This window comes from Glycine soja, chromosome 5 (genome assembly GCF_004193775.1).
Source record: "Glycine soja cultivar W05 chromosome 5, ASM419377v2, whole genome shotgun sequence".
Taxonomy (NCBI): Eukaryota; Viridiplantae; Streptophyta; class Magnoliopsida; order Fabales; family Fabaceae; genus Glycine; species Glycine soja.
Genome location: NC_041006.1, coordinates 34,792,113 through 34,804,545, shown reverse-complemented (window position 1 = coordinate 34,804,545; position 12,433 = coordinate 34,792,113). Strand labels below are relative to the sequence as shown.

The 12,433-nt window shown below is 34.4% G+C and overlaps 2 protein-coding genes across 3 annotated transcripts; both read right to left on the bottom strand.

The window, feature by feature from the left end:
- Positions 1-284: 284 nt before the first annotated feature.
- LOC114412724 (protein NRT1/ PTR FAMILY 8.3-like) lies at positions 285-5,983 on the bottom strand. 2 transcript variants are annotated; one of them, XM_028376735.1, is made up of 5 exons: positions 5,713-5,983; positions 5,121-5,229; positions 4,640-4,857; positions 3,373-3,944; positions 285-1,495 (listed from the first exon to the last, which is right to left on the bottom strand). In XM_028376735.1, exons 1-5 carry the CDS (start codon positions 5,761-5,763, stop codon positions 673-675), a joined length of 1,773 nt encoding a protein of 590 aa, XP_028232536.1. In that variant the 5' UTR covers positions 5,764-5,983; the 3' UTR covers positions 285-672. The 2 variants fall into 2 exon arrangements, with proteins under 2 accessions (XP_028232536.1, XP_028232537.1); XM_028376736.1 differs by having other exon boundaries at positions 3,373-3,929; positions 5,713-5,977.
- A 1,101-nt stretch (positions 5,984-7,084) lies between these two features.
- LOC114412723 (protein NRT1/ PTR FAMILY 8.3-like) lies at positions 7,085-12,209 on the bottom strand. The gene is made up of 5 exons (XM_028376734.1): positions 11,899-12,209; positions 11,371-11,476; positions 11,069-11,286; positions 9,862-10,418; positions 7,085-8,427 (listed from the first exon to the last, which is right to left on the bottom strand). Exons 1-5 carry the CDS (start codon positions 11,947-11,949, stop codon positions 7,605-7,607), a joined length of 1,755 nt encoding a protein of 584 aa, XP_028232535.1. The 5' UTR covers positions 11,950-12,209; the 3' UTR covers positions 7,085-7,604.
- Between the last annotated feature and the right edge of the window lie 224 nt (positions 12,210-12,433).

Here is a 12,433-nt window from a genome sequence, read left to right as displayed (position 1 = left end):
AGATCAAAATTATATTTAAGAATATTTTTAATAGCCAGAGCCGTATTTAGAACCGCGTTTATAAGGGCACAGTGAAAGGAGTTGTTCAATAGTTTGTCAACACAAAAAATGTTGCAAATTTGTTCTGCTCGCAATTTGCATTTATATTTTATCCATTTACCTTTCTCATCTCACCAGTGTATATATTTTTATGACTTGTGCTGATGAGCTATTTTTTCTACCGGTAATTCATTCTCCTTTAATTTTCCCCTCCCGTTAATCAAGCACGAGGAACATGAACAATAGAAAAGAGAAAATATAAAACTACATATTTTTTACTGAGCTCAAATAATCTGATGCCATATACAAGTTACATATGTGAGTTTTGCACCGTACAGAATGTGAACATTTACTGCCAACAATTTACCTATGTGAACCTTCTCACTTAGGGTGTATTTGTTTTGGAGGAGAGAAATAATATACAAGAGAAATTTTGTATTTTATTTTGAGACTCACACCTCTTCCATTCTATTTTAATTAAAAAAAAATCTTCTATTTTTCTCCTCTGAACCAAATACACCCTTAGAGGCTCTTGAGAGAAGCCAAGTTTACTTTTATGCGTAGCATATATACAAACAGAACAATCAATGACAGAAGGAAATTTCAGAACATGCTTCCACTCCCTGAAAAATCTTAACAAGCCTTCTTCTGCTTGTACCTTTTGGCAGCAACTATGTACAAAGACATATTTAAGAAGCTAAGTCCAGCTAAAAGCAAGAAAAAGTAATCGAGATGACCTTTGTTCAAGTTATCTGGAATCCAACCAGGCTTTCCATCTAGTGTGGTGAAGTAAGTTACCATAGTAAGAATGAAAGAGCTCAAGTAATTTCCCAATGAAAAATTCAGAAGTGTCAGTGCAGTACCTAAAGTCTTCATACCATATGGAGATTGGTCATATAAGAACTCAAGCTGCCCCACAAATGTGAATACTTCTGCTGCCCCTAAAAAGAAATACTGAGGGATTTGCCAAAGTACACTAAGGGGCACATCAACAGGTTTATCAACAAGGTCAAGCTCTCTTGCAAGCTGCAGACGCATAATCTCAACAACAGCAGCTGCTAACATGCACAGGACTGAAATGAAAAGGCCAATTCCCATTCTTTGCAGCATTGAGAGGCCCCTTTCTTTGCCTGTGAACTTCCTTAAGATTGGAACAATTATCCTGTCATAGAGAGGGACCCACAAAACCACACTTATGACATCAAAAATTGAGAGGGAAGCTGGGGGTAGTTTGAAGGAACCAATACATGTGTTCATCATTGTTCCTTGCTCCACAAACAACGTTGACATCTGGGCATAAACCGCAGCAAAAATGATCCCAGTAGCCCAAATTGGAAACATGTGGATCAAACTTTTCAATTCTTCCACCTGTGTCACGGTGCAAAGTCTCCATGGATTAGAATAGTCACCACTTTTGCTCTCATAATCGGACACTATAGCTGCTCTATCAAGACACCTTCGTTAAAGCAAAAAAAATAAAAGGAGTTTAAGAAAGCATTTTTAAGCAAGTGTGGTTATTTGAAAGAAAAATAAAAGAAAATATTAAAACTGCATCAAACTTTAGCACAAGACTTCTCAATGCAACTAAGACAGGCTAAAAGAAAAATGTTTACATGAAATATATCCTACAAAAGTTTTAAAGACCACATTATTCGTACAATAGAGGAAAGGAGAAACAAAGAAAACAATGAATTTGCCATTAGCATACTGGAAGGATAAACCTTGAGAAAAAGTCTGTAATAATTCTCATCCACAGAAGAAAAAAATTCAGTACAGCTAGTTCAGCACTTCATTATATACTTGAAACAAGCAAATAAATCTTGTACAATCATTTCACACGTTTTAGAATAGGAGACAATTATGTGCAGATTTGAGTCATGAAAAAAAAATATTAATTTTACTCATATCATATGCTAGTCTAATAATGACTAATTGGACAACAATAAATACGTGATACACAACCAGTGATCTGGTGTTAGCATTAAAATATCTACTTTGACATCAAATGCTTACAGAGTAACATAAACTTATAGCAAAGTGAAATGAAAAGCAGAAATATATTTTCCCCATGCACATGGATCTGAAGCAGTAAAAAAAGGAATCTTTAAAAGACTAATTTAGTGACAAATTAATCTTTTAATCTTTTAAAGATTAATTTGGTGACAAAATCTTTGGAGGACAATAGGGGGACAACAAGAACATGAGAGACTAATTTGGCAACTGATTCTTGAAAGACTAATTTTATGATGCATGTAACTTAGGAAAAGAACACATTGAAGACTTTCTCTTAATTTTGATGGCATATTAAACCATTTTCCCTCTTTCAGTTTTAAGGCCTCATTTGGCTTCCTGTTTTTTTTTGGTGAATTTTGGATTCCTGTTTATGATAAAAAAATTAAAGAATAGCACATGTTCATTGATGGTTAAATAAAATTGAATACACATACTGAAAGAAATTGCATCAGAATTATAGAAAAAAAGGCTCTATTAACAAAAAAATAGTAGAAATGATTCGTAGTACTTTCAAGAGGCCTGGACTCTCCCACAACAATCTGAATTCCCTCATAAATCACAAGATAAAATCTCCGAGTCAACCCCTGTTATGTATAGGCAACTCCTAACTAACTAATGGATAACTAACCTATCATAGCTAATAGCAAATGCTACATAACACATACATACATACTAAATCGCTAAACATTTTTCATTGACCTTCAGTATACCACTTTAAATAAACATTAGAAATAACATAGTAATATATTATATAGATGATAAATCTTGGCCCATACAGTATCCAACATGGACTCTAATTCTGCATAATTACCTTTATTCACCTGAATAAGTAAATAAAACTCCTAAAAATAATTCATATAAAAAGACAGTAAAATCATCACAATCCAAAAAAATATTATAAATTTATAATTGCTCCCCAGTACTGCAGCATTAATGTCATACAAAAATTGATGAAAAGAGGGAATTGGATAATGTTCTGCAATTGGTCATGTGTTCCAATCATCAGATAAGTCAGAATAATTGGTTATTCCATCCTCAGTCCTTACTAGGCGTGCCAAGGAAGGCCTAAGTCTAGCTAATTTGTAAGTGACCAGTTAGACCCTAACACTTACAACTTCTGTAACATTAGGGAAGGTCTCACACATTTTCCCCATAAACAACTAATTCCTAATTTGATATTAGACAAATTGCACTTCAACAAGAATATTAGAAAGTCACCATGTATAACAAGATAATCCTAATCCTTGCCTATATTGTGACAATGAAAGAAGCTCATAATACTACTAGGGCAAAATGTCAAAGTAAAGACAGTTTAATTACCTTAGATTATCACTATGCACCAGTTTGCAACTCCCTTTAATTGTTGATTTCTTGTCTGGCATCTCATACAGGAGACTACTATCCTCAGGGACAACCAGATTCCACTTCCGGACAGATGCAAACAAAACCTGGGCCATTCTTGTATAAGAACTTCCCCCAGGTTTCTGAAACCTGTATAGATGTGTGCCTATAAAGAAGCTTATAGTAGATAATCCCATAAACAAAGCAGGAATGCCAAATCCAAGACCCCATCCAGCATTGTCTTGAATCCACACAATTAAGCTGCATGACACAATGGCACCTAGGTAGATAGAAAAGTAATACCAATTGAAAAATGACGCTTTCTTAACCCTTTCGTTGGGATCAGTGTCATCAAATTGATCTGCCCCAAAAGATGGCACACATGCTTTCACACCACCAGTCCCAAGCGCAATCAGGTACAGACCAAAGTATAACACAGCATATTGTGCTGGAGTAGCTGAAGGACATACAGAACCCAAACATTCAGCAGGCTTCAATGCTGGTAAAGATGCAGAAAGTGTCAAAGTACACATCCCCTGCATGTAGTAGCCCTATTACTCATTACAGCATGAAAAGACAATTAAACTGCAAAGCATGTATGTAATTAAGTATGAGTTCAATTTGATAGACTGTCACTGTTACAATGTTAAGTTAACCAATTACAAATCACTTTCGGCATCTTATGACCGAGGCATGCATGATAATACATGATTGGATGATAGTGTCAGTACATTGTAATTAAATTCATTAATTAAATGATATGACTGATCCAAAACAGAATCAAGAGTGCTCATATTATTTATCTTTTCTTATAATGTGGGTTGGAGCCTACTCAACCTCAATAAGGTAATAAGATGAGGGATGTCTCTTATATATTCTTTTTTTCCCTTATTTCTAATAGACGTGAGACTTGTATTTTTTCCAATACACCCCTCACGCCCAACACTATTGGGCTTGGTGCATGAATGACATGGTGATTGATCTGTTTACTGAATTTAGGATATGCTCTAATACCATCCTATAATGTGGGTTTGGACCTAACTCAACCCCAAAAGCTAGATCATAGGATGAGAGTTGCCTCTTACTTATAAATTCCTTCTTGGTCTTATCTCTAGCCAATGTAAGACTTGGATTTTTTCCAGTATCTTTCAAAACCGCCATACTACTGAACATTTAAGAGAGAGAGATGTGTGTGAAAAAACATTTGACAAGTAAAAGAAGGTTATCTAAGTTTATCAGTTATTACAATTAAATAAACCGCAGAGAAAACAGCAATTGTCCAGTATCGACCCCAGTAACCATCTGCTAGAACAGCTCCAATGATAGGAGTGAGATAACAAGTGCCTTGCCAGATGCTGATGTTTCTTGCAGCAGAAACGTTTCCTTCATGGAATTTGGTGGTAAGATAGGTAACAAGATTTGTTGTAATTCCGAAGAAGGCCAAACGTTCACAACACTCATTGCCTGAGATTTATAAACATAAAAATGATAGAGTTTAATTTCTATGAGTATGCCGTATCAATCTAAATATTTTTACAAACAACAAATCAGAAATAGGTATGACTTTTTAGCTAGTTATTGTTAAAGTCAATAAACTTATCATACATCAAAATTTTTTATTGAATGATAGTATAAAAACCCTTTCCACACGTATATTCTATTTACTCAAAATGATATAAACAAAAATGATTATTTAATAAGAACATGAGAGAAATGTAAAATCATACCTAGGATAAAAGGACAAGCCCTCCAATTGCCGGTACCCTTCTTAAGAGCAGGCTCTCTTCTAAAGTTAACTGAGCCATCTCCTGTGAATTGCTCACTCCCTTCATCATCCTTCACAGTAAAATAAACAATCATACATAATGATATCTCATAGCAAACTATCTGTTTATTAGTATGTGTTATGCCGTGGCTTGTATAATTGTATTGTATGTATACAAGTAAATAAGTAGCATGACAATGGCAAGCAAACCCGAGAGCTTCCTTTTTTTGTCCTTTGAAAGCTTATTTTATGCGGTATTGGAGAGGCTTACGGTTGTTAAGGATGTGTATCTTATTTTGTGAGGCTTGCAGGTAGTACAGAATAAGATTCATTTCTTTCTTATTGGCCAAACTCATGAATTATTTGATGGCCCTTAATCTTTTCGGGGATGTGCGCAGTATAAGACTATGTGTTACTGTGTATTTTCTCTTTTAGCACTTCTTGTGCTTTTAATGAATTTTGTTGCAGATAAACAAAAAAGTAAATAGCATGACATGAAGATAGAAAATTCCAGGTAAGTGTGTAAGTGGAGAAAGAAAGGAGTGAAGGAGAACCTGAAGGAGACCCTCTTCCAGAAGCGGTGTATCATCATCAATGGAACCCATGTCTTACTCTTTGGTGAGAAGCCTCTTTCCCTCTCTCTTTCTCCTTCTAAACTGAGCAAAACTCAATTTTTATGGAGGGTAAATGATAAAGGATATTAACTAAAATATTCTCTCTCTCCACGTATATATAGAGATTTTTAATTCACCGCAAAGATTTGCATAAATTACATATTTCTTTTTTTAATATGATTTATTCTACACTTAAAAATTAATCAGATTTATTGGAACCTAAACTACTTAATTAAACAACATAATTCGTTAGTGTCAATCTTAAAAAAAAAAAAAAAAAAATAGGATGTAAGAAAAAGTGCTGCTCGCATTTCTCGTTAATGACCTAGTACTATATTTAGCATATTCGCACCAGGAGCATTAAAATATGAAACTCCACCGTCTGTTCGATGTGTACCAGAATTAAGAGTGGAAACTCATTTCAATGATGCAGTCTTTTGTTTTTTTATTTCTCATTGAAAGTCTTACACGTGGCTCATTCTGGATGGTCGCATTTGATTAGTTGGATATTCAATCACTATCTGCACATTTTAGCATCGCTGTTGAATGTGAAACAACGCACATTCAAAGATAAAATACTCATTATCTCACACCCACTGCCTGTTGCTCTTGTATTTTTCAGTGTTAATTTTTCTTTTCTAGTTTAATGTTTTTTTCATCAGAAAAAAAAAATTTCATTAATTTGAAATTCAATTGAAAGATAAAAAAAAATTGATTAAAAATTACTTTTGTCAAAGATTAAATTTAAATATTATATAAAAGATTCAATCTTAACTTCAATATATTAATTACTTATTTTTTATATTTTTTTGGTTTAATGTATATATTAATTACTTATTTTTTATATTTTTTTTGGTTTCATGTGAATTAATTAGTACTTTGTATACAAATATTTATCATTTTAAAAATTATAAAACATTATTTTTTCAATAATATCCTTATTATTGACATCTCACTTAAATAAACTCACAATTATATTCTAAGTTCTAACTCTTTTAATAAGAAATATTTTTTTTTATAAAGAAGACTATTTTATCATAATAATTTATTTGATTAATAATATACTTGAAAAGCATATATTGTCTTAAAAAATAAATAATGAGATACCAGAAGTAATTAGATGAGTTTAATTTCTATGTAATTTTTTTTAAATGTCAACCAATTAAAAATTATGATAGCTAATTAGATATGACTTTTACAAGAATAGTTATCGTAAAAGATAGCATAATTATCATACATAGCAAATTGCTATTGAATTTGAATGACAATTCAAAGCCTTTTCACATAACTATTATTGCAATGAACTGAAACCTTAATGTGCAATTGTCGCCAATATCCAGAAACATGGCGAATTTATTCTGCTCACTATTAGCATTCATATGTAATTCATTAACAATCAACCTTTGTCAAATCACCAGTGTAGTGTCTATGTTTGAGTATTTCCGTGTTAATAAGCGAATGCTACTTTTATCCCGTAGTGCATTCTCCTAGCTATTTGCTTCTCGTTAATCAAACACTACAATCTGAAACGACGGTGCACATAAAAGGAGTATCAACCTTTTCTACATCAATAGTTACACATGTAAATGTTGCAAGCAATCTTAACTGCCCATATTTAGCCTAAATGGTAGCAAGCAATCTTATCAATTTTAGGCTTCGTGGGAGAGGGCAGAGACAAGGCTGTTTTGAACCGGCATAAATAACAGATTTTCCTTTGTAAATAAAAAGCGTACATAATTGCAGAGCATCTTTATTCCACATGCAGAACAATCGCCACATTGACAGGGAAATGGCAGAACATCCTTCCAGTCCAAAGAAATGCCTGGAAAATCTTAAGCAGACTTCTTTTCCTTGTATCTTTTGGCAGCAACTATGTACACAAACATATTTAAGAAGCTAAGTCCAGCTAAAAGCCAGAAGAAGTAATCAAGATGACCCTTGTTCAAGTTATCTGGAATCCATCCAGGATTTCCACCTTGTGTAGTGAAGTAAGTCATTACAGTGAGAATGAAAGAGCTCAAGTAATTCCCAAGTGAAGTAGTCAAAAGTGCCAAAGCACTACATAAACTCCGCATGGCATCTGGAGATTGGTCATAGAAGAACTCCAGCTGCCCGATGAATGTGAATACTTCTGCTGCCCCCAATAAGAAATACTGAGGAATTTGCCAAAATATATTAAGTGGTACAGGAACAGGTTCATCAACAAGGCCATGCTCTTTCGCAAGCTGCAGACGCACAATCTCCACTATAGCAGCTGCTGACATGCACAGGACTGAAATAAAAAGGCCAATTCCCATTCTTTGCAACTCTGAAAAGCCCCTTTCATTGCCTGTAAATTTCCTTGCAATGGGAACAATAATCCTGTCATAGACAGGGACCCAGACAATAACACTTATCACATCAAAACTTGAGAGGGAAGCAGGAGGAATCTTGAAGGAACCAACATTTGTGTTCATCATCGTTCCTTGTTCCACAAACAGTGTTGACATCTGTGCATAAACAGCAGCAAAAACGATCACAGTAGCCCAAACTGGAAACATGCGAATCAAGATTTTCAACTCCTCTACTTGTGTCACCGTGCAAAGTCTCCACTTGTTAGAATAATCACCACTTTTGCTCTCAGCAGCGGATGCTACAGCTGCTCTATCAAGACACCTTCATTAAAACAAAAGAAAATGATAAACATTGTAAGTTCATTCTTTGATATCGATTGAAACAAGCAAATAAATCTTCTAAATTCGTTTCTTACAATTCAGAATAGGGGACAATTATGTGCAAAGTTGAGCCATGAATGAAAAAGCTAAAATGTTGACAATAAATGTCTAGTCATGAATAGTAAGGCAACAAAATGAAGATATAATAATTAGATAGGCAACCGGTGATCTTTTTTTATAAAAATATATGCTTCCATATCAAACACATATACTGCAACATAAGTTTACTGGCAAAGTGAAATAAAAAGGAATTTTTTTACTTATATATTCATAGATCTCAAAACCACAGCAATTAAATATAACAGTACATTTACTCAGCATTAATAATTTTATGGTATACTGAGCAATTTTTACTCCTCTTTGTTTTAAGGCCTCATTTGGCACTCGGGATAGGATAAGAATCACTGGATAAGGAAGGAATAGGATAAAAACTATCCACCTAATAAGCAATTAAAGTATCATGTTTTTGTTGATTACTAAATAAAATTGAATTAGAAATGTTTTCAGATACCCTTGGGTATCAAGGTGCTACCCAATTTAATGTAAACTAATTTATTTTCTTTTCTATTATAATACACAAAAAATTTCACAAATATGGGGAAACACACCTGACAATAAACTTCAACCCTAGAACCAGAGAGATGTGGGGAAGGGAATTTTAGATATGAATTAAGAAAAAAAATAAAGGAAAGAATAATATTTTTCTCCTGGGATCAAAAGAAATCACCATTATGAGACTGTTTACTAATGACATACTCCGCACAGTTGGGTCTTGCTAGTATTCACTAGATAATTTAAAGATGATAGTTTTAGTTAGTCTAAAACTTGCACCTATAAAATTTGGAAAATATGCAGATCCATTGAAATTTGGATAAGATTTAGAATAAATCCATCAGAGGCACAGAAGGTGTCATAGAAGTTAGAAATTGTCTGATCTCTATAAAAAGTATTCCAACTTTGATGATAGTGACAACTGTGGTCTCTAAAGAGGGAATGGCAACTTATGGGTAACAAAATAAGGCAACAGTCCTAGAGCGGAAGAAGAGGTGTAACAAGGGTTATAGTAGGGGTATCATATGGAAATCACCTGATGAAAGTACATGACCAGATAGTATTCTTCTCTGTTAAGCACTCCAAGCACCAAGATTAGTTATCCTAATCCTATTAGGCCTTATCTTGTGTGATAAACAAAGCATAAGCACTAAAGGTAACTGGCTAGTCAGACCCTAACATGAGGAACCTCGATTATAAACAAATCACTTTAACAAGAATATAAGAGATAAGTTAACATGCATAATAATATATTCCTTTTCCTGTATTGTAAGTTTGTGACCATGAAACCTAATAACACTCAAACAGTAAACAAAATAATTACTTTAGTTCATCACTATGCTCTAGTTTCCGACTTCCTTCAATTGCAGAGCTCTTATCTGGCGTCTCATATAGGAGACTACTATCCTCAGGGACAACCAGATTTCGCTTCCGGACAGATGCTACCACAACCTGGCACATTCTTGTAATAGGGCTTCCCCCTGGTTTTTGAAACCTGTAAAGGGGTGTGCCTAAAAAGAAGCTTCCGATAGCTAATGCCATAAATAAAGCAGGAATGCCAAATCCAAGACCCCAGCCAGCATTTTCTTGAATCCAAACAATAAAAGTGCTGGAAACAAGGGCTCCTATGTTGATAGAAAAGTAAAACCAGTTGAAAAAGGATCCCTTCTTAATCCTTTCCCCGGGATCAGTATCATCAAACTGATCTGCCCCAAAAGATGACACACATGGTTTTATACCACCAGTCCCAAGAGCAATCAGGTACAGACCAAAGAAGAACACAGCATATTGTGCAGGAGTAGCTGGAGGACATGCAGGACCCAAACACTCTGCAGGCTTCAAGGCAGGAACTGATGCAGAAAGAGTCAATGTACCCATTCCCTGAATGAAACGGCCAGTTTACATTTTAAAACAAGTATAGAATACTGGACAGCAAAGCATATAGAAGCAAAAGATGTACAGAAAACAAAATGATGACAAAGAATACCAACATGCTGATACAAACACCAAGGGTTCCTGAAAAATGTGATGATGCATTTACAAATTATATTCAGTGCTCAAGAGAAATCTGTAAAAGTTCCTTACTTCCACACTAAGAAACTTGGATATCAAGTAGAAGAAGTGCAATGGAAGAAAGAAGTTTGAATCACAGTACACTCAAAACTAGTCTTCTGAATCTCCCTTTGACAAATTTTTTGACAGCATAATATTTGCTGTTCTTCCATATCCTTAACCATTTTCTCATTGTTTTTTGACACAAAATGTATAAAATAATTCGTATTCCACAAACAAACAAGAACAAGAAATAACATCCTATCACCATTACAAATTGCATTATGCAAAATACTGTATTTCCTTGACTGATCCCAAAAATCTTTGCATAGGTAAATCCTTGGCATTTTGCAAGCATATATTTTGCTTCATGTCCAAGAAATTATGTAGGACATTTCCAGCAGTATATCAAAAGAGGGAATGTGTGTGGAAAATTATTTGATTAGGAAAAAAAAACTATCATTGTTAGTAATAATTACAATGAAATAAATGGTGGAGAAAATGGCAATTGTCCAGTATCGTCCCCAATAAGCATCTGCCAAAACAGCTCCAATGAGAGGTGCAAGATAGCAAGTGCCTTGCCAGGTGGTGACATTTCTAGCAGCAGAGACATTTCCTTCGTGCAGCTTCTGGGTAAGATAGGTAACAAGATTTGTCGCAATGCCATAGTACGCCAAACGTTCGCAGCACTCGTTGCCTGTGTGATTCACATCACATAAAAATGCAATCAACAAAAAAGAATTACTATTTTTTAAGCACAAGAGCAATGAAAAAAACTTACCTAAGATAAATGGGCAAGCTTTCCAGTTGCCAGTATTCCGCTTAAGAACAGGCCTCCCTTTAAAGTCAACCGATCCATCTCCTGTGTATTGTTTGCTCTCATCATCCTTCAGTATAAAACACCCAATTGTTCATCCATCATACATAGAGCAAAATATCTTTTTTTTTTTTTTTGCAAAAGTTCAAACAGGGGAAGGGACATGAAAGACACCGAGTATTTCGTTGTCACATAATTTAAATCTTAAAGATCAACATTTTATGTTTAACTAATTACCACTTTGCTGCATTTTTATCCATAGGAATCAAAGCCAGTGTGTTTACAATAACTCACACAACTATTCAACCAACTGAGCTAGGCCCCTTGACCCACTTTGCTGCATTAACTTGCTTGTATTCCACATTACCAAACATTTTTAAGAAATAAATGATTCATGTTTAACAATATTAATCACAACAAAATTAAAGAAGCTACACGAAATCAACTTACAGAAAGCAAAAATTAGAGAAAGGGGAAGAGTGCTGTGTTGACCTGAAGAAGAGCCTCTTCTGCGAGCGACAATTGATTTTCTGGGGAACCCATAACTCTCTCTCCTTCCTTCCTTCCTATGGTAGTACGAAGAGAAGAGAATAGAGCGAGGAATATTGGGAATTTAAAGGATAATTAATTACAGAGAAAAAATATATCCTCGGAATGCTCAAAAAACACCGCAATTGTTTCGTGTTGTTTGCAAGTTGCAAATCAATGGATAGAGACGCAAGTTGCTGGCTGAAGAAAAAAAAGGAGAGTGAAAGGTTGAGCAACTCGAGAGAGGAAGCAACCCAGTCCTTATTAAATTAAAATAAATATCTTCAGTTTTATTTTATCTTTTCCCGTAACATAGCGTCACTTAGCATTTAGCAACAACAAACTCTCGAAGCGATTTGTCGTCTAATGCAATTAAACCATTTTTCATCTTAGCAGCTCAACATTTCCTAAAGATTCCAACAAGTTTGTTTATTCGAAAGGATAAATAGGATCTAGTATCTCAAGTAAGGATATTGGTTAAATAATTAAAAGATGCTTT